The following is a 22,580-nucleotide window of genomic DNA, read 5'->3' as shown; positions in this document are numbered from 1 at the left end:
TGACCGGGTTCCCAGGGAGATACTGTGGGAGGTGCTGCGGGAGTATGGGGTGAGGGGGTCTCTACTCAGGGCCATCCAATCTCTGTACTCTCAAAGCGAGAGCTGTGTCCGGGTCCTCGGTAGCACGTCGGACCGATTTCCGGTGAGGGTTGGCCTCCGCCAGCTAGGGCTGCGCTTTGACACCAATCCTGTTTGTGATAGTCATGGACAGGATTTCGAGGCGTAGTCGTGGGGGTGGGGGTCTTCAGTTCGGTGGGCTAAGGATTGCATCACTGCTTTTTGCAGATGATGTGGTCCTAATGGCTTCATCGGTCTGTGACCTTCAGCACTCACTGGATCGGTTTGCGGCCGAGTGTGAAGCGGCTGGGATGAGGATCAGCACCAGCAAATCTGAGGCCATGGTTCTCAGCACGAAAGTGATGGACTGTCCACTTCAGGTAGGGAATAAAGCCTTACCCCAAGTGAAGGAGTTCAAGTATCTCGGTGTCTTGTTCTCGAGTGAGGGAACAATGGAGCGTGAGATGGGCCGGAGAATCGGAGCAGCGGGAGCGGTACTGCAGTCGCTTTACCACACCGTTGTGACGAAAAGCGAGCTGAGCCAGAAGGCAAAGCTCTCTGTCTACCGGGCCATCTTCGTTCCTACCCTCACCTATGGTCATGAAGGACGGGTCATGACCGAAAGAACGAGATCGCGGATACAAGCGGCCGAAATGGGATTTCTCCGCAGGGTGGCTGGCATCTCCCTTAGGGATAAGGTGAGAAGTTCAGTCATCCGGGAGGGACTCGGAGTAGAACCGCTGCTCCTTCGCGTTGAAAGGAGCCAGTTGAGGTGGTTCGGGCACCTAGTGAGGATGCCACCTGGGCGCCTCCCTAGGGAGGTGTTCCAGGCAAGTCCAGCTGGGAAGAGACCGAGGGGTAGACCTAGGACCAGGTGGAGGGATTAAACTGTATGTCTTCGCTGGCCTGGAAGCGCCTTGGAATCCCCCAGTCAGAGCTGGTTGATGTGGCCAGGGAAAGGGAAGTTTGGGGCTCTCTGCTGGAGCTGTTACCCCCTGACGGAAAAGCGGGAGAAGATGGATGGATGGAGTTGGGCCTGTTTTAGGATAGCGTCTTTAAGCATTAGCGTCTGCCAGCACAACAGGAAATGTTCTTTTCCGTTGAAAAGAATGGGCGTTCCTCTTAACCTCGTGACAAATCCTGCATGTGATTGAGGTTCCGTACAAAGCGAAAATGACTCAACTTCCATAGAAATGAAGCATTGTGCTGACGGTTGATTGTATATTAATGTGTGACATGAATGCCAGAGTTTTTATGTCAGCAGGTTTCCTACTTGGATGTGATTTGGAAGAAAAAGTTTAGTGAAAGCATTATTTTATGGAAATTGTAAGGATTCCTGCTCCACTTGAGCAACAAAGGTTTTAAAAAATACTGCTCCATATCTTGAGGCCTCTGCAAGAACTAGCCGACTGGGTGGGGCAGCTGGATGCGCTCAAATTGGCAAAACACATGTACTGTATGTGGAGAAGTGCCAAAGCAAAGAGAAGTGCCTTACTCGAGGGCACTTCTTTTATTTAGTATAGGGGGAAAAACTGCTCTTTTAATTTATACATTTAGTGAGGTGTTGGCTGAATGGTGACCTGCTTCCTCAGTCCCTTTCCTCCTGCAACATGGATGATATTAATGTATGCTTGAAAACTCAGTTCTACTTACAATTTTGCGAGCTTTTAATGTTCAAGTTGGGACCTTATGCACTCCGGAAAATGATAGAATACTAGAAACAGAAAACTGATTCCTGAGTAGCAGTGCTGTAGACATGGGTGATAAGCTTCTTGGTTTTTAGATAAGGATCGAACAACACAACCCCAGTGACTTTCAGGCATATCTTTCTCAATGGATTGCTGCCAACTGTTAAAATGTTAAATCTCCTAAATTCATATCTCACTCTCTAACTACCGCTTCCTCCCTTGAAAAACAACCAAACTAAAACACATACACCCAACTTGGTGAGTAAAAGAACTTGAAAGTACCAAAAGGTTTACAAAAAGGGTATGTTGTCTGATTATTATGTAGCCACATGTTTTTTTTTTTAGTTTTGCAATAACTGTTCTCCTGACAACTTGACACTTGGGGGATGTATAGCTGAGGATCATAGAAAGTGCAGAGTTGAATTGAAACTTGTTTTGATGCGTAGTTCTGTAGCAAAACTTTAAGCAGAGGCCAAGCAATAGATAGTTGGCTGGATATATACTTTATTTATCCCAAATTGATGATGAATGATTTTGTTCCAGCAGCATCGTCAACTATTACGCAAGTTAAACATGTTTAAAAGATACAATAATATACAAATGCAATAAAAGCTAGCAGCAAGAATATAAAATTCACAATAGAAAAGACATTGGATTAAATGTAGATTATAATTTGCAAATAGCTGTTGTGCAAATCCTTCTGGGTTATGGAAGTGGAGACACTTTACAAGCTATGGGGCAGTAAATTCTCTGCCAGCCAGAGGTGAGGTCATACAGGGCTATTGCAGTTGGCATATGTATATTGCCGGTGAAGTTTTAATCATTCATTATTTACGTAGAATGCCAGCACTCTACTTCTGCTATCAACTCAACGTTTACCTTTAATAAAATATGTGAAATAACGTTTAATAAATTTGGGGCACAAAATATGATAGCATAATCAATTATTATAGTCTCAGGATCTGAAAGTCGGAGTTGACTCGGTAAAACAGAGTCTGATTTACTTCAAACATAAACAGGTTCTTTATAATGAAACATTTATTAACTCATGTGGGCGAAGGCTGCGAGCTAGTCCCGGAAGTCAACTCGAGCACCAATGATACATTTGCACGTGCTGTGCTTCGTCCCTCTTACAACCAACCAAACACCTTTTCCTAAACTTCCCACTTTAGTTATGCAATAACGGTTCTGAAGGAGGCACACAGCGGGAGGAAGGGCACATGGCTAAGGGTGCTGGAATAAGGGATTTAAGATCATTTCTGAACATCTCCTTTGTCTTGTATGTCTGAAGAAGGAGGCGGGCTTCGCACACTCCTCACAGGTAATTCACGTTCCGATATGAAATAGTAATTGTTTTAAATGTCTAACTCTCCTTTATCTGAAATGCAATGTTTTTGCTGTTAAGAATGAACACTAAACACAGTACAGATCAAATGACAATTACCTTAGTACACAATAACTTGATTTAACCAAATAACACAATTAGATCACCAGTCCTTTGCCGCTTAACAATGTCTCCTGCTTTGTCTTCAGTGCAGCGCAGGACATTAAGTAATACAACTGGGGATTATTTTCCTTGATCTTTTCTTAGTTTGTGATTGTTAGCCCTCACGCTGAGAGATAAGAGCTGTCATGTGTGATTCGTGCTACAACAGGAATGTTTTCCTGTCCTTGTGACAGTGGAGCTGGAGCAGTCTGTTGGAGAAGGAGCTCTGCTGTATTTCCAGTTGCTGGTGGAGAAGGTGGGTGGGGTTATCCATGAGAGGTAAACCGTTGGTTCAGAGTCCTCCTCTCCACCACGGCTACAAAAACGGTCCAGTTTGATGCCGATGACTGAGCCAGCTCTCTTAATGACTTTATTAGCCTAAGGCTATTTATTACTATTTGTCCAAATCAATCTGGTTGTTTATGTTTTAAATGACAGATTCACTAAGCAGTCATTGGGAAACAACATCATGGGGAGCTACTGCTCTGCACTCTGCAAGGCTAAAAAAAAGGAAGATGAGGCTACCACCAAAGGGGAAAGTAGAGAAAAATCTCCTCTCATGCAAAGAAAGCCATCTTTGAAAGAGGAGGGAGCCATGAAGGAGACAACAGAGGAGGACACTTTAAGGAGTCAAGTAGAAGAATCTTCGTCTAAAGAAATGGCATGTATTGAGATCAATGATGCTGATGTCAACACCTCAAGGTGAGACACTCATGGTCACTAAACATTATTTATATGTGTACATTGAATCGTTTATAATAATTTGAATAGCTCTCAGCATTAACTGTTGTTTTTATCATTCAACAGTCCTGGCCTTTCTGAAACACATGATACTGATTCAGCCATGAGAGTGAACAAAGGTGAGTTCAATAGTGTTAGAGCCATTCTTGGTTTAGACCATTTAGATTTATTTTTGTTTGCCACATTTCTGTTTGGAATATTATTAATTATTGAATAACTTATTTAATAATATATCTTAATGCCCATGTCTGTGTGCCCTTATATAGCGGGGCATCACACACAGCTGGCGACCTTAGACGGGAGCCAGTATAATCTTTTTGAGCATGCTCTTTTTGTAATTGTTTGGACAGGGAGATATACCTTTTATTTTAAGTTAAAACAAGAAAGCCTGAAAGCGGTTTGTGTTTTTTGGGAACAAAGAGAGGCGCGTCACAAATCCTGGCATCCCGAGAGTGGCCTTTTAATTCAAAAAGGAAAGGACTAAAACGCCACGACAAATAGTTTGATTTCAAATCAAAACTTGATTTCCATTAGTGAGAAAAAAAACTGAAAATATGCTCATTTATTCTGCTTCATGCCTGTAACAGTTACTTGTGTTTGAACTATGAATTAACGTGCCATCACGTGTTTGTCTTCTTTTAAAAGAGGCTGAGTGGGTGGACAAAAACAGGGCTCAGCTCATTCAGAAAGTCACCCTTGTGATGCCAATAGCAGATGAGTTGCTCCAGCGGACAATCATACGACAGGAGATGTATGCCAACATTTCAGCTGCCAAAACCACCCAGGATCAGATGAGGGCAGTCTACAAAACCCTCACTACCACAAAAGCCAAATCTGTCTTCTATAGAATCCTTCAAGAAAATCAGCCACAGATTTCTGAAAGTAAGTGAGGATGTTTTGATTACTTGTATACAACATTATGATAATGTCTATCATGGTATGCGTAGGGTTATGGGTTATGGGTTAAGGGTAAGGTTAAACCGACTTGAAAACATGTCAAATATATAATATCGTAGAAATGTATCATACGTCTCAATTCATTATATATATGTCACTGTAACTTTCTGCCTTGGGTTTATTTTCTCACAGTTTAAATGTATCTATTAAGATTCATTCAGTTCAATGTAAACCACGGCTGTCACTCCCAGGCTTTGTCACACCTTTAATACAAAAGACTGGCTACCTTCTGTTCTCTGGCATTCGACAGATGACATTGTCAGGCAAGTTACCGTATGGATGTTACCGGTTATACTTAACATGTAAAACCGTAACCCCCGTCGGGCCACCATTTTAATAGCCTGTAATGTAATGTTGATTGGCTCTCCTTCCCTGTATCTTATCCCTGTATAAAGGGATTGCTTTTCTGTTGGTCAGATCCTTGTACTACATTGCAAGTGCGGAAAATTGGAAATAAATTGATTCTGTTAAATGCTTTAACTCGGTTTTAAATGACACAACTTTGGTTCAAACCTTTCTTACCAGAAGGAGATTAAGTGTGGATTTTACCTAACATAATTCCGGCCCAAAAAAATAGACCCAGGTATTTCCAGCCTTTTCAATCAAATAGCGTTGTGCAAAAACATAGAAGCAATTTATAACATTAACACATGTACTACACAGTGCAGGATGGCTGTAGTCCTCAAGATACTGCTTTGATTATGCTTTGACACCAAAACACTTGTCCATTTGCAGCAGAAGATGTCGTCAAAGAAGTCATCAAAAGTCACAAAGCACAACTGAGGGAACAGTTCAAATACGAGTTTGAAGGCCCTGATGCTGATCATGGGGATGCACAATCATTGGACAACATTTACACAGAGCTTCACATTGTACAGGAAGATAGAAAACAAAAAACGGCACAAGAGGAAGTACAACGTGTCAATATAGAACATGAGATTTGGGAGATTGAAGACAAGGCAAGGAGTCAAAAAGCTGAGGAGGGCACTAAAATTAATTGTAACGACATCTTCAAAAGTACAACGAAAGATAGCGTGTCATCTCAGCAAGAGGACGTGAAAGCTATCAGGACCGTGATGACAAAGGGAATTGCAGGCATTGGGAAAACTGTGTCTGTTAAGAAGTTCATTCTTGACTGGGCAGATGGGAATGCCAATCAGGACCTGGACTTCATCTTTGTGCTACCATTCAGGAAACTAAATCTGGTACACAATCAGCATAGCCTTGAGACACTTGTGAGAGAGCTCCACCCAGGACTTAAAAAGATAGCAGTTGCAAAATTATTTGCTAATCACAAAGTTTTGTTCATTTTTGATGGTCTCGATGAAAGCCAGCTTCAACTGAATTTCAGAAAAACAGAACTATTGACAGATGTCACCAAAGAGTCATCAGTGGACACTCTTGTGACCAACCTCATCCGGGAAGATCTTCTTCCCTCGGCTCATGTCTGGATAACCTCAAGACCAGGAGCAGTTCAGCGCATCCCTGGAAGGCATGTATACCGGTCGACAGAGGTCAGAGGATTTAATGATCCACAAAAAATAGAGTACTTCCGAAGGAGAGTTGAGGACAAGTCAATTGCTGAAAGAATTATCAGCAACATTATGATGTCCAGGAGCTTGTACATTATGTGTCACATACCTATCTTCTGTTGGATTGCGGCAAAAGTTCTTGAATTTTTGCTGCCAAAAATGGACAATACTCAAGATAAAGACATAAAGATACCCACAACGCTTACCGAAATGTACACACACTTCCTTTGCATTCAATTGCAGATAGCTACCGAAAAGTATGATGAAGATAACGAGTTAGATCAGGAGAAGATCTTCAAGTCGAATGATGAATTCATTTTTAAATTAGGTAGGATGGCCTTTGAATGTTTGATTGAAAGCACAATTGTATTTACTGACAAGGATCTAGAAAAATATGGCATTGACATACGTAAAGCTGGAGTTGACTGTGGGTTGTGCACAGTGGTGTTCCAACAAGAGGAAGGTTTGTACAGAAAGAAACTCTACTGCTTTGTTCATCTGACGGTCCAGGAGTACTTTGCCGCTCTCTTTGTGTACCACAGTTTTGCAAGTAAAAAGATAGATTCCCCAAGCCTCATAAATTTCCTGCTCATAGGGTCCGAAGAACAGCTCAAGAGTATCTTGGATGAAGATCCTGTTGATATACCTTTGGATGAGCTGATTGAAATTTCAATAGCTAATTCTTGTCTGAGAAAGACAGGAGAACTGGACATGTTCCTGAGGTTCCTTATCGGCATGTCCCTACGATCAACACAAGAACTGCTTCAAGGCTTGATTCAGCAGAAAGAGGAACACTCTACAGTTGTTGAGGAAATAAGAACAAGTCTTGTAGAAATAGATTTGCTTGATTGCAGCCCTGAAAGATGTCTGAACCTTGTTCATTGCCTGATCGAGCTGAAAGACAGTTCCATACACAATACTGTGAAGAAGTATTTGAAACCAGATCATGATGCAGAAACACAGCTTTCCCCTGTTCAGTGCTCCGCTTTGGCCGACTCAATTCTAATGTCAAAAGAGCCTCTAGAGGAATTCAACCTGAAGAAATACAGACCTTCAGTAAAAGGTGTTTTTAGGCTTGTCCCAGCTGTGAGGAACTGCAAAAAAGCAAGGTGGGTTGGTTACTGGTGGTATAAATACATTGCATGCAATCACTTTGTCACAGAGACAAAAAACAACAACAATAATCTAAGTTATAATAATAATAATAATAATAATACATTTTATTTGTAAGCGCTTTTCAATCACTCAAAGACACTTTACAGATGAAAAATAAGTAATTAAAATACATTTAAAAACACAGAAACACAAGAAAACGCAGAGAAGTAGATACATTGTAAATAGAACAGCACAATACAACAGTCAGACAGAACAAAAACAGAATTAGGAAAAGTGGTGGTTAAGAATTATAGGCAGAGTGGAACAGGTGTGTTTTGAGTAGTGTGTTGCGTTTCATGTAAGCTGAAAGGCTAACATATTTGTAATTAGCCTGCATAGTGGAAACACAATAATACGTATCTTAAACTTAAACTTTAATTGATATTGATGATTCTTTATTGTATTTATTTCAGAATATCAGGGGTGGATCTTGATGTTTGGCTTTGTGAAACGATCTCCTCAGCTCTACGGATGCCAAACTCTGTGCTAACAGAACTACACCTGATCAATAATCGCTTATCTGAAGAAGGTGCAAAGATCTTGTGTAATGGACTTGAAAACTCTCAGTGTAACCTTGAAGCTCTGAGGTTAGTAAAACTATTATTTTGTGCGCTGCTGTTTTTCTTTCTTTTCTCTTTTCTGGTGTAGTACTTTTGGATAAATTGGATTGGAAGTGAATTACATTAAACTATTGGTCATTTTGCCATGTTGGATTTAATATATTTCCAGTGGAAATACGCCTCTTGCCCTAGAGGATTAATATAGTTGTTGCTGTTGTTGCTGCTATACATGCACTCATGACAGTTGCCTGTTTTTGTCTGGTGTGTTTACAGTTTCTCAAGTAGACAAACTTTACAAGAAGACCATGAAAGAATGGCATCAGCTATCAAATCAATCATGAAAAAGGAGACTCTAAGGGAACTTGAGCTGAGTGCCAACGCACTGGGCAATTCATTATACCCTTTGCTTTCTGATGGACTGTCCAGCCCTAAACTAGAAAAGCTCAGGTCAGTCCCAGACATGTTATTCCCCAAGTATAATAACAAGGTGTTTAACTTAATTTATTGTATGTCATCTGGCAGAATGATTTATTTGTTCTACGAAGATATATCCAATGTAGGAATACCTGATTTATTTATTTAAATGAATGTAATGTTTTTCACATGTGTCCCAAAAGACTGAACAGAACTTCGGGGATTGCAAAAATCTGTAAGGAGTTTGTGGTGGCGCTTGAATCCAAGCCATGCTCCTTACGAGAGCTGGAACTGAGTTACACCAGTTTAAAAGACTCTGAAATGGAGATCCTCTCTACTGGGCTGACGAGCACAAACTGTAACCTGGAGGTGTTGAGGTAAAAGACTGCATTACCTTGCACTGCATCAAGGTTATGTTGAATGATTGTGCACTGCAAAATCATTCAACATAGAGGAAGAAAGAATTACAATACATAGTGAGGAAAATGTACTGGTTAGGAAGTATGTTAATAAGCCCAATAATGTCTGACAAGCTCAATGTAAACTTCAACTAATTGACACATCAGAAAAACTAAATTGTGAATATACTAGGAAACATATTCTTCTGTTATTATAAGTAATTAAACAATATTTCTACTTTTGTCTTTCAGTCTCAGTCACAACAGACTCACTGAGAAAGGTTGTAAGATGTTGGCCTCAGCACTCAGCTCCAAATCTTCCCATCTGACAAAACTCGACCTGAGCTACAATGACCTGGGCGACTCGGGAGTGATGGCGCTCTGTACTGCACTGACAAAACCACAATGTGGTTTGAAAACACTAAGGTAATGATTAACTTTTTTAAATGTGTTTTTTGATTTGATTAGAATTTATTTATCAAGACATAATGCTTAGCTCTTGAGTATTTCTAGTCAACAGCTTATGTGATGCTAACTTAGCAGCTAGGTGGCTAATGCTAATAAGCTGTAGCCATGCTCGCCTCCTGATTGGCTGGGGCTGGAGGCTTGGGTCTGGGGTTTGGTAGGGACTTAATTACCATGGCTCAAAGTACTACTGCCTAGACTCTGAGGTATTTTTTTTCTGGGATATTTTGACATCACTTTTGTGCAGTGGGAGTCATTGGAGCGTCTTGCATGTATACACTGTATGTATGCACAATATATAGATATCTATATCTATATATTGTGTAGCTGTGGCTTCAACTCATTTTAATTCAGAAAAACTAAATTGTGAATATACTAGGTAACATGTTCTTCTGTTAAGCAATTAAACAATATGTCTACAATTGTCTTTCAGTCTCAGTCACAACAGACTCACTGAGAAAGGTTGAAAGATGTTATTCTGATGTAAAATGAGTTGAAGCCACAGCTATACAATATATATATATATATCTATATATATAGATATATAGCCTATATATATTTATTGTATACATACAGTGTACACAAGACGCTCCAATGACTCCCAGTGAACAAAAGTGTTGTCAAAATATCCCAAAAAAACAAATATCTCAGAGTCTAGGCAGTAGTAATTTGAGTCCATTTGAGTCTCTACCAAACCCCAGCCCCAAGCCCCCAGCCAATCATGAGGCAAGCATGGTCACACCTTATTAGCATTAGCCACCTAGCTGCTAATGTATACGATATATATATATTGTATACATTAGCAGCTAGGTGGCAATATATATATTGTATACATCCAATTGTCAACTTTTAGAACGGCATGCATCCTACATGTCAAAAGGTTTAAAGGGAGAGCCTTCTAAATACATTTCAAATGGGGTTCGTGTCACAAGTGAACATTGCTGCTGATAAGAGCATGTTCAGATGCCTAAAATGTGATTGTTGATTGATTTCTGTAGGCTGTCGTTCTGTAAGGTGACTGTAGATGGATGTGTCGCCATGGCCTCAGCTCTGAGGTCTGACCACTGCGGCCTCAGGGAGCTGGACCTGAGGTTTAATCACCTGGCAGAGAAAGGAGTCACCTTGCTGACTGAAATACAGAGGGATTCTCGCTGCAGTCTAGAGGAACTCAAGTAAGCTCAAACTAGCAGTTCAGTCACTTCTCTCAGTATTCCAGGATTCATTTGCAGGATTAAAGTTGATTTGAAATCCCATTGTTTCCATCAGTGTGGACCAAAATGAGGAATGCTGGTTCGACCTGAAGCTACTGAGACAATGTGAGTGTTATTGAACACATCATTAATTTTGTAATGAAAAAGATAATGATATGACCTTGCAATGTCTCTGCAAGGTTAATAAACGTCCTAAAACATATTTCAAATCTGATAAGGATATCATGTTGATGGGCATATTTTATCACTGTGCAATATCAGAGGTAAAGTGACGAATGACTTTTTGTTTCTTGTGTCTTGCAGATGCGTCTGATCTGACACTGGATCCTAACACAGCATGTCTGAATGCAATTTTGACAGAAAACAACCAAAGGGCAGATTGTGTTCTGGAGAAGCAGCCATACCCTGATCATCCAGACAGATTTGATTCCTCTCAAGTACTTTGTGAAGAAGGTCTGACCGGTCGCCATTACTGGGAGGTTGAGTTTACAAAGGCTGAAGTTGGAGTGGCGTACAAAAGTATAGACCGGGTGGCAGACTGCTCAACTGAATTCATTTTGGGTGGAAATGAAAAGTCTTGGTGCTTGACTAATGATGGATTCTTTAAACATAATAATTCCTGGGAGGGGTTTATTGTCCATCATAGATTCAATGGTACCACTGGGGTGTATCTGGACTGGCCGGCGGGTATTTTGTCCTTTTTTCAGGTCCTTCCTGATACACTGACCCACCTGTACACTGTCAATACAACTTTCACGGAACCACTCCATCCTGGTTTCCACTTAGATTCGGAAGGATCAATTTACCTCCGTAAGCTAAAGTAATCGAAAATCTTGGTGAAAAAACCTGTGCAACAGTGAAACATGCAACACAGGTGATACAATGATTGACTGTTTAAACTTAAACACTTAACATTTGAATAATTGTTCAATGTTAAAGTATTATTAAATGATGTGGGTTTGTCCCGTTTTTGTGTATACAGTATATTGAAATCAGTCACAGTTTCTTCTGAGAAGTCGTAGCACACCATTCTTAATTGACTAATTGAGTTACTTACCTGAGTATTTACATTTTATGCTATTTTACACTTACTACTCTACAGTTTGGAAGCCAAGTTTGTCATTTTCACTCCACTATATTTATTTAACAGATAGTTACTTTATAAAATCTGATTTTGACACACAACACTTGGGAAAAAAACTTTAAAAAAAGAAACATTTTGTTAAGATGAAACCATCCAACATTGTATTTAAGTAACTCAAACCATGACAGAAAATGAATTTGCCGAAATGTTGCTAAAAAATGTTTGGTCTCTCTTAAATGTGAAGATCTACTGCTTTTGCTTTAAACTATTTTAAAATGCTTACATTTCGTTTTACGATTTGGCAATACATTTACTCCTTATACTTTAGGTCCATTTTACTAATCGTACTAACATACTTTTACTTAAGTACTATTCTTGACTTTTACTCTTAATGGAGTGTTTTTATAGTGTAGTATTTGTGTTTATTTAGTAGCACAGTATCTGTCTGTCACCTGCCAGCTAACCTGGAACATTTATTTCTGTTGCTTTGGCTGAATGCTTCTATTAAGAATTGGCAAGCAGCTCCTCACACCCTGTGTACTGTACAGGCTTGTCTACATTCTTTTTTACTGATTTACAGGAAGTATCACAAACGGCATGAAAAAAAACGTAAATACAAAAAAGCATAGTTCAATAGCCACACACACACACACACACACACACACACACACACACACACACACACACACACACACACACACACACACACACACACACACACACACACACACACACACACACACACACACACAAAACAAATTAACCTCCGTATTGTTTCTTGTGTCTTGCTAATGTGTGGTGGCCGACCGGTGCAACAGTGCCAGAACCTAACCCTACACAGCATGTATATATGCCCTGTGAAATTGTAATTAAGTCATATGGGTGGTGGGTTTAAGACAATATCCCATTAATGTTTATTTTTGTAATTGAATCGCAGTATGCTGAAAAGTGCTATATAAATAGCCTTGTCTTGCAGGCACTGTTACAATGAGGGTTTGTGTACTTCATTCTTATCAAACTGTATGACTCAACTTCCACAGAAACGCTCAGGTCTGCTTTCCTTTGTGCAGTTCTGCACTTCCTTATCCATTATCTTATCCACTCAGCTAACAGACCGACACAATTTCAAACAGTACACTGGCCCATCAATGCCATGTATGTAATCAATTTTGATATCCTAAAATCTTCTCTTTATCAACCAATGTAAATATACTTAACAATCCGGATAAAAATTGTTTATATGTTTATTGAAGTCCTTAATTCAGTTTTTTTTGTTGTTTTAACAGATACTTACCTGTACATCCTTTTTGTTTTACTATCCTGTGTGAACCACACTGTCCTGGTTTTCATTCTTATTCTGTTGCTGCTTAAACCACTGAATTTCCCCACGGGGATTAATAAAGGTACATCTTATCTTATTTTGTATAAGCCTCTGCATTCTAGTATTGAACCACTAGAGGGGGCTGCTTAACAGTTTATTGCATCCCAGGCCAGCTGACGGGTGCAGGGAAATAGAATATCTTTTGTGTAGTTTGTGTGTTTTTATAAACGACACGTATAGGTATTTCATTGCTGCATATTTGTACCGTTATTAAGACAAAAGTACACAGACTCACAATTCTCTACTTCCATTTTAACATGAAATGTCAGGGTTGTGTCTTTGAAAGCAGTGTTCAGCTTTTCCTTTTTCTGACAGATTTTTTCAAAATATAACGACACTTTCCTACCTCAAGTATAACCTTAAAGACATTGGACCTTGGAACAGGTGAAAGCAGATTGACACACACACACACACACACACACACACACACACACACACACACACACACACACACACACACACACACACACACACACACACACGCTGTAGAAACACAGAACAAAAAATGAAGCTAAACACCCCTTTAGAAGAGACACGGCCAAATCCTTCATGCCTGAGTCACCTTCTGTTTAAAAATGATTTTATGCATATTATTTATTCATAGTCTCATCTTGATTTACCCATATGTTGAAAAGGTCAGGGCACATCATCAGTTTAGAAGCGTAAAAAAAGTTAGCGTTCTCACCTCAGTTATTAGGAATAGTTTTTTTTCCTTGTACCAGCAATATCAATATGTTTACCTAAAAATCCAAGAGGTGAATTTTTCAAACTTATAAGATAATGTTTCGAGACTTAATTATTACTAATTGTAAGAATACCCAAGGAGAACAGGCAGTAGTTGATACTGTATGTATTACTCTGGACAAAACTTAATCCGTTGAATACTTTACCAAAGAACCAACCCTGTCATTACTAGTCTTTCAGAATCGGAGGATGAAGCCCTCTTTATTAGTCACATACATGGGTTGTTGACGTGACAAGGCAATTTCGCTGTCTCATGAGATAAAAATGAATTTAATTCATACTTTTAACATTTTAAATGCTGTAAAAGTTTAAAAATGTCTCTGTTTTGTAAAAATGTACTGTCATAAATCCAGACAGTTTTTCATATTTTTTATTACTTTGAGCTAAATGTTAAAATTGTCCTATGGTGTGACTGTCCCAACCTAGGTTCAATAGATATTAACTTTTATAAATAAATAAACAAAACTCAGGAATTCTTCTAAACACCCCTGGCATAATTGTGTAAGTGTCTATTTTAGTAAGTACCAATGCTTTTTTCTATACATATATTTCTAAGAGTGTAGGGATTTATTAAACTTTGTCACTGAAAACAATGTCCTATGTTGCGACACCATACCCTTATTTTGAGACGGGCAATTTCATGGACAACTATCTCTTATTGATGGACCCCCTCTAAAGTTATTTGACTGAAGACTCCAAAGAAGCCCATGACAAGTGCACATGGTAAGTTTTTCTATCATACGTGTTCAAACATTTACATATGTTTTCACACCAGTGAAAGTGTTGAGTTGTGTTGTCCTTTGGTGTGACTACCTTAAATGATATTTTTTGATAAAAATCTGTGTTCTAAACAACACAATCATTGAGAATTATGCAAATGTGTTTATCCATATGCTAATCAGAATCAAGCTAGCAATGGCAGGTCTATCAACTGACACAGAAGACTAAATGTCCTTCGGTGTGACAGTAAATGTCCACTGGTGTGACGCTTTGGACAGTCACACCAAAGGACAAAGATGTCACACAAAAGGACAAAGTCTCTTAAAAGAAGCTTTTAAAACAACCAACTATAGATTATTTGAATGATTTCTTTCTATATTGACCATATTTGGCCATTTTAAATTCAGTAATGATTTAAATGAAGTCTATGCTGCTGATTTTAGAGACAGTGTCTAATGTGATGAAATGACATTAAAGTAAAGTTTAAATTAGATATTATTGATGCAATTTCACTCTTTTTTAGAACAGTAAGATTTGAGGGTGAGATGAGCGGGAAAGAAAGAACAAGGAAGTACAGAGAGCGAATAAACAGTGATCCACACAGCAGGGAGGCGATCCTTGCAGAGCGACGGAGAAAGTAAATCAACCTGAAATGTTCCCTTTCAATGCAGTATAACACATCATTTGCATACTTTTAGCATAGCTTGAGTATCAGTCAATCTGTTACATTGATCTTAATCTATTTTCTTTTTAAACAGGTATCAAGAAAAGAAGACTGAAGGCAAACTATGTGCCTTTAACATCAATACAATACCAAAAAGGAAGCAAGGACAATTGCGAAAAACATGGAAAGAATCAAAGAAAAGATGCAGAGCCAGGGAAAAAGCACTGAATGCTATTCTGGACATAACCCCAACGTCTCCAGAAAACATACTGGTGGAGCCAATGGATTTGATACCAGCAGAACCTCCAGAAGAGCCTGCTCCTTTACCTCTTCAACCAGTAGTGCCCCCAAATCGTTCTCATGATTCCAAATATTGAGCACAAAAAAAAACAGTTCAAAAATGTGTTTTTAAAAAGTAGCCTACTATCTAAATTACATTTTATTTTAATAAATATTAAGCTAAATACATTAATGTTAATGTTTGAAAATGACGATCGTTTCTGCATGAAATTGAATATGCAAATGCAAAATAAATTGATATTGACTGATGATATATTACATATGTTTTACAATGCAGTACTGTTTTTTAAAATAAAAATGACTTACTTTATAAAAAGTTAACAATAAAACCTTTATAAATCAGTTTTCTGACTCAGTCTTGCGTTTACTTTCATCTCTGTCCTTTAGTGTGACTTGGATGTCCTATAGTGTGACATTTCTAAAAGAATCAAAACTGTGTTTTAACTTAAAAATGTCTTTGAAAAACATTGAATATTGCATTAGGGGAGAGACAAGTATCACTTCTGAAAATGTAGTATAATTTTGAAACATTTTGTACAATTGACAAGAATGTTATCCCTGCATTTCTAGGAAGAAGTCCAACGAGCTCAACTGTAAGTGGGTAAAAATATTCTTAATAGTAATTTCACATTAAATAAAAACTCTTTATGGAAATCAAGGGTGCAACAATGTAGAACAAACTGTTATTAGCCATTTGTATATTATTTCATATATATTTTTTTCCATTTTTTAAACGTCACACCAAAGGACTTATTAACAGTGCAGTGCAGTATAAATGTAAAAAAAAATGTAAATTAATAGACTAAGATTGTGACCACTTGTATTTTCTGAAAGATCAGTTGTCACACTACAAACATATTTATGTTTTATCTTCATAAATGGTGTTTTACAAAAATTTTTTAACATTTAACCCATCCTAGTACTAGGAGCAGTGGGCAGCTATTGTGCAGCGCCCGGGGAGCAATGGGGAGGGGGGATTGGAGGTGTCCGGTGCCTTGCTCAAGGACACCACAGCAGGGCCTAGGAGGTGAACTGGGACCTCTCCAAGTTCACCGTGTCCTAATTTGCTTTTGTTGCAACTGCAAGACAGTCAGGGCTGCTTTAGGTTAAAAATCTTCAAGTCCAGTTATGCTATTTATAAGGGTTTCCTTATCCATGGTCCTTGATGCAACCCTCTGTAGTAGCCTGAGTTGTTGTTTATTTGCCCTGTATATTGTGGTGGAAATTCTTGCAATGAACTGGTCGAAGACTTGTCCTTCTGAGTCTTGAATCCTCTTTTGCAAAAGAGGCACACAGCATATAGAAAGCAATGTCTCCGAAGCAACAACTCAAACTAAAGAAGAGATGGAGTGGGAGGAAGGTCAAGAGAACAAGTGTCTGTTTCCTGTAAGTTTCTCTGTGATTCCTCGTTAAAAAAAAGGTTGTCAATCACACGATACAGGTGTTTCCAGTAACAGCGAGTATGTTTATCTCTTCGGACTTCTTTGCAATCATAAAGTAGTGATTTGATCGACACTTCAGTGCAGCACCACAGGAAAATGTGTCCGCCATGGGGCAACATTTAGGTAGCATTTATGAGACACAATTACATTTATGCTTCAAAGACAATTAAAATATGTAAATGAGAAAAACAGAATGATGAGTTTGGTTCAGCATAGGTGATCACAGTAAGCAGGGCAAGTCTGAACAGAAGTTTATTGAGCTGAAAATTAATATAACTGAGCTGTGTCTGACCCACTTGTAACTTCCTATATGGAAACATACTTTGTATTGTATTAACAGTTCGTTACTATAGTGTAATGCATTGTTGTGTTGTAATGCATAATTATCCCTGTGGTCTATACAGGAGGCCTTTATTTAGAGTAATTCATTTCTGTATTGTGCTAGTGTTTATCACAGATTTTAAGTGGTGAGGTAAAGCGGATGTTGTTACTTTTGGACAAAACTAGGTTAGCTGTTTCCCCCTGTGTTCAGTCTTCATGCTAAGCTATGCTACCCACCTGCTTGATGTATAGCTTCACATTAAGTCCTTGCCAAAAAAGCAAATAAGCATATTTCCTAAAATTGTGCTCTACAGATTTAAAGACAAGTTATTTTACAAACATTTTCAGACTTACTGAATTCCGAGTTAATTAAAAACAGCTTTCATACCAACATAGTCAACAATGGACTAAAATAACCTTTCTTTTCCTTGAAGGAGTTGGTTAAAACGTAATGTTTATGGAATATTTTTGTCCACACTCTTTGCCTCTTTACTACAATACTTACTATGCCTGGTGAAGAATAGAGGCTATATATTTTTCAGTTTTTGTCCAGCTGTCTATAAGAAGTAGTCATGTTTTTTTAATGGGGGCTTTTGTTCTTTATTATTCTTCTTTATGACTTTATTGTGTATGCAGTATAGGCAGCTGTGTGAGCATGTTTGTGTTTTTATTTGTGCCTGTGTGCTTCAGAGCTAATGATTTGGAGTGACAGGCTGCCGATCGACAACACAGCATTTACAGTAACTGCATCAACAATTGCACACATCTGAAAACCCAAATCATATGGCTCATTTCACCTTTTACCTGCACATGCACGCATACAATGTCACTCTTCAAACGCATATGCTGCCATACATACACACTAGTGCTTCTACTCACAGCCAATCTTTGATGTTCATCACTAACAAAACCGTCCTCGTCTTTTTATTCTTTGTGAATTGGAATTTATATGAACATATTTTTGCAGACGCGTCTTGTCACATGACATATTTAAGCTGCTGCGTAATTCAAGTCCAACTCAGTTTCATTTAAATGTATTTTGGCATCTGGAACAACTCACGCAGATATTTTTACTACTCAAAATAGAATCATTGGTTAGTTGTTCAGAAATAAAATGTCATTGTTGAAAATGCAGAGGTTTTGTACACAACAAATGTGTTGTGTGCATGTCTAAGGTATGGGTATCTTTGTTTAAGACCACCCAGTGAGCAATATAGGCCACTGGGACCCATAACTCATAATTTCGCTGCTGCTATTAATCCACTTCTACTGCGTTAGGCTGTTTTATTGGAGGCCATATTCATAATTATGAATGAGGATGGGTGCCTAACTTCATTTCTGCTACTTCAGAATCAAAGCCTGGCTCCACATATCGAAATACGATATTTTTTCAGATTTTTAAATAGATGAATCTAGAATCTAGATGCTAACAGACACAAACATTTTTCACAAAAATGGAAATTGTGGATGAAATTAATTAGCTGTCAAATTAAATCAGTTTTCAGAAGTAACTCTTAAATAACTTTACTGTTGAAAGCTCCCAAAAACTCCAACCACAGCTCTTGTTTTGAAACATATACAAATGTAGACATACAGAGTACTGTGCTACATAGACCCACCTTGCACTGCAAAAAAACATTGACTTTATAAATCTAAAAACAATCTGATTTATTTTGCTGTCTTCTTGATTTACCTACTATTTGTATTGTTCTACCTGTTTGTTATTTCTGTGTCTTACTATTTAAATGGAGTTCTTCAGATGCCCACAGGGAATACATTGGTGGTCTATTTTAATCCTGCCATACCCTATACCTGCATTAAAAAAATAAAGTACAAACATGGAAAAGGAAAGAGAGGCAGTGGGCAGCAGCATGCTTCCAAGATGACTCCGTTAAGAGTGTTAATGCAACATCCTTGTTTGACAAGATTTAGCATTAATATTTCAAGGAGCAAGCTTTCAAAAGTAAAACGTTAAATGTAAAAGCCTTATTTTTTCAGGTCCTCTGAGCAAATAGAGACATGGCCATGGGAATGTCAAGATGTGTATTTTTGATCAGATCACACACAGTGCTTGAGTTTTGTAGTTTTGTAACCCCCGTTCATCCATTTAATTTATCATCAGGATTGTTCAAGTTTATAACATTTCTAAAAAAGTGAAAAGATTACACAAAACATTTCAAGACTCTGAAAATACAGTCACAGATTTCCTATACTGTCTGAAGACATATAGGGGCGATGCACATATAGGATTTTATTTTTCTCGTTCTCTATTCCCTACCACACAGTACGTCTGGTAGGTACACTGTGATGCTGGAAGTAGAGTTTGATGTTTCCTTTCTTTGCTATCATGAATATTTGATTCAGCTCACCATCCCCAGAAGATTCCATCAAAATGAAAGCTAAAACAACAACTTCGACAACAACTACAAGAGCCGCAACAGCAGCCCCCGCGGTGGGAATATGCAGCCAATCGCCTATAGCCTGACAGGAGTGATGTGTGTGTTATTCCATGGCATCTCTTTTCACTCACTCTGCACAAGAGAGAAAGAAAACAAAGGAAAAGTTAAAGAAATAAGTATGGGTCTTAAGATAAATACATATTAAATCTGTATCCAGAGGAGGACTTCTTGTCATGTACGGACAAAGACACTTCTGGGAAAAAAGTGCTCTAAAAGAAGCAGTGGAGCACAAGCTGAAAATGACACAAAAGATGATATTATTAACAAGACAGTTATTCGGAGTCATTGCTGTACCTACTATAGCTACTAATAGCTTAGCAACACCCCGTAGCTTACTAGTTAGCATACGTGCTAAAGTTATGCTAGTGTCTGATGTATGGACTTTGAAGCCTGAACAAACACAGACCTGTGTAACCCTAACCCTCTGGCTCGAAGGTGGTTGGATTTGTTCACCCCTCGTATTTCCTGGGACTGTGTGTACCGTAGACAGAATAAAGAGACTCTTGAACTTGGCAGGTAACCAATGTTGCCCACCAGCAGCGACTGGTGCACGAAATATCCCTAATTATTTGAATAATTCACACCCGATGGTGACCTCCATGGTAGAGAGCTGTCAGTCTTTGAAGTAAACGTTAGATGAAGCAGTGACAGTGCAGAGCTGTCAAGGGGATATGTTAACTCAGATTAAGATAAGTCATTTTACCATTAGTGCAGACATGTGTAGCCTTCATTGATAAATATAGCACCACTTTGAGAAAAGAGACATTTGTCCTATGGTGAGCTTAAGATACTGACACATTTTGTTATCTTACTAAATCAAAAGTAAGTGATCCAGTTCCTGTTAAAAATTGTATAGATTTAAGCATCCCAGCCAACAAAAGCTGGTTACAAATAGTCTACTGTATTATATGAGCAAATGTGGAATGTAAGGGTCATGTGGATGAATGATATCTGAACCCTGGATGCATAAAACACAGTGTCCCTTAGATTTCTATTGTGGCTGGTGTGAAAAAAGTTGACGTACAATACGTTTTGTCTTGACCTGTGAACAACGCCTTGTGAGCCACGATAGCAAACATCAAACTGCACTTATTTCACATTTGAACCACATCAAATATGTTCAATTGCTTTAGCTAGGTTGTGTGTGTGCTAATGTGTACTAACTGTAGTGTCCTAGTTTTTGCCTTGCAGTCTTTGAGGTCAAATAAGGAGCACATTTTCCACATTGTGTAAAGAGGAATAATACACACACACACACACACAAAAAACACACACACACACACACACACACACACACACACACACACACACACACACACACACACACACACACACACACACACACACACACACACACACACACACACACACACACTGTCAGGATACGTTTGTATAGATGCAATTAAAGCAACATCATTGTCCATATAATCAATGACAACCACAAAACAAACAGGCTGCCAGTTAAAACAAGTCCTCAGGGCTTCGGAGCCCACACACACACACACACACACACACACACACACACACACACACACACACACACACACACACACACACACACACACACACACACACACACACACACATTGATATAACATATTTTCTTTTAACTATGTAGGGACAATTTAAGTCTCGAAAAATCAGTCTAAAAAAGAGTTAATGTGAAAAACAACACAGGCCGTGGAGAAGGGGGTGTCACAAACCATCACCACAGACAGGTCAGCATACGATGACACAGCCAAGATGGACACCATAGCCAACAGGCCGGTTGTTACTCAACATACATACACACACAGACACTCGCTCAGTAACAATTTACTGCGAGTGGAGCGCAGACATCATGGGACCTGACGTGGGTCGGGGGTTTTCATTTGATTGGCTTTCACATTGACTCTTGTTGTCGTGACCACCTCTGTCCCTGCAGGACACTGGCAGGCCGAGTTTGGCATGGGACCGAGCTGTGACGCTGATGAAGGAGTTGGAAACTTTTACGTTAATGTGTCTCCCTAGAATTAATTGTGGAATCTGTAAGTGACAGGATAGCAGATCAGCGTTTTCATTATTCTCAAATATAAAAAACAACCTTGAACGAGTGCTTTCTTCAAGAAACACTTACATATATTTTTCTTATCTAGAAAGTAGTCACAATGATAGAACTTAAACAATCAGGTGTTCATGGTTTTTATCAATCTACTGTCATCTCCGCCTGCCGTAAGCCTGTGGTGAGGTTGTGTTTTATCTTGTGTATGCATGGATTTATCTGTCAGCTGCTGATATCACATAATACCGGAGCCATCAGCATGATATAACTGTGTGATTCACAATTAAAGTATAAGGAAAATGCATCAACTGTGTGTTTTATAGTGATTACCTTCTAAATCCTAATCCTCTGATGTGAATGGTTGGGGCCACAGGTGTTCAACCCTGATTTGTATAAAAAAAAAAGAAGCATTTCCAGGAATAAGCTAGACTAAAAACACGCTTTACTTAGTCCGTGCCTGTCACACTTTTGCCTTTATCATTGCACAATAATTGACTATTATTTGGTCAGAGCATCTTCAGATTACCGTTATATTAGAAAACTACATTTCGGCATGATAGGAGATATAACTCTTCCTTGTTTGTGAGACAGAGGCACACCTGTCTCAGTTCTGACCTCCACTGAGTGCTCCTTTTTTGGAAAATGTTATAAGTTTCTTTTCCCGCTGATGTCTTGTGATGTATCCTACTTACTCCCACTGACTTATTAGGGTTAGGTTTAGGTTAAAGGTTGCAGATCTCTGAGCATGGTTTTCTTTGTA

The 22,580-nt window shown here is 38.8% G+C and overlaps 1 protein-coding gene across 3 annotated transcripts; it reads left to right on the top strand.

The window, feature by feature from the left end:
• The first annotated feature begins 2,796 nt into the window (after positions 1–2,796).
• Positions 2,797–13,166, top strand: LOC134878330 (NLR family CARD domain-containing protein 3-like). 3 transcript variants are annotated; one of them, XM_063904293.1, is made up of 13 exons: positions 2,797–3,066; positions 3,401–3,487; positions 3,670–3,933; positions 4,039–4,091; positions 4,618–4,854; positions 5,665–7,570; positions 8,030–8,203; positions 8,450–8,623; positions 8,794–8,967; positions 9,241–9,414; positions 10,452–10,625; positions 10,720–10,769; positions 10,968–13,166. In XM_063904293.1, exons 3-13 carry the CDS (start codon positions 3,701–3,703, stop codon positions 11,486–11,488), a joined length of 3,870 nt encoding a protein of 1,289 aa, XP_063760363.1. In that variant the 5' UTR covers positions 2,797–3,066; positions 3,401–3,487; positions 3,670–3,700; the 3' UTR covers positions 11,489–13,166. The 3 variants fall into 3 exon arrangements, with proteins under 3 accessions (XP_063760363.1, XP_063760364.1, XP_063760362.1); XM_063904294.1 differs by lacking the exon at positions 3,401–3,487; XM_063904292.1 differs by lacking the exon at positions 2,797–3,066 and having other exon boundaries at positions 3,292–3,487.
• The last annotated feature ends 9,414 nt before the right edge of the window (positions 13,167–22,580 follow it).

This window comes from Eleginops maclovinus, chromosome 16, assembly GCF_036324505.1.
Source record: "Eleginops maclovinus isolate JMC-PN-2008 ecotype Puerto Natales chromosome 16, JC_Emac_rtc_rv5, whole genome shotgun sequence".
NCBI classification, from domain to species: Eukaryota; Metazoa; Chordata; class Actinopteri; order Perciformes; family Eleginopidae; genus Eleginops; species Eleginops maclovinus.
The sequence above is the reverse complement of the archived record's forward strand: the minus strand, read 5'-3'. Positions and strand labels throughout refer to the sequence as shown.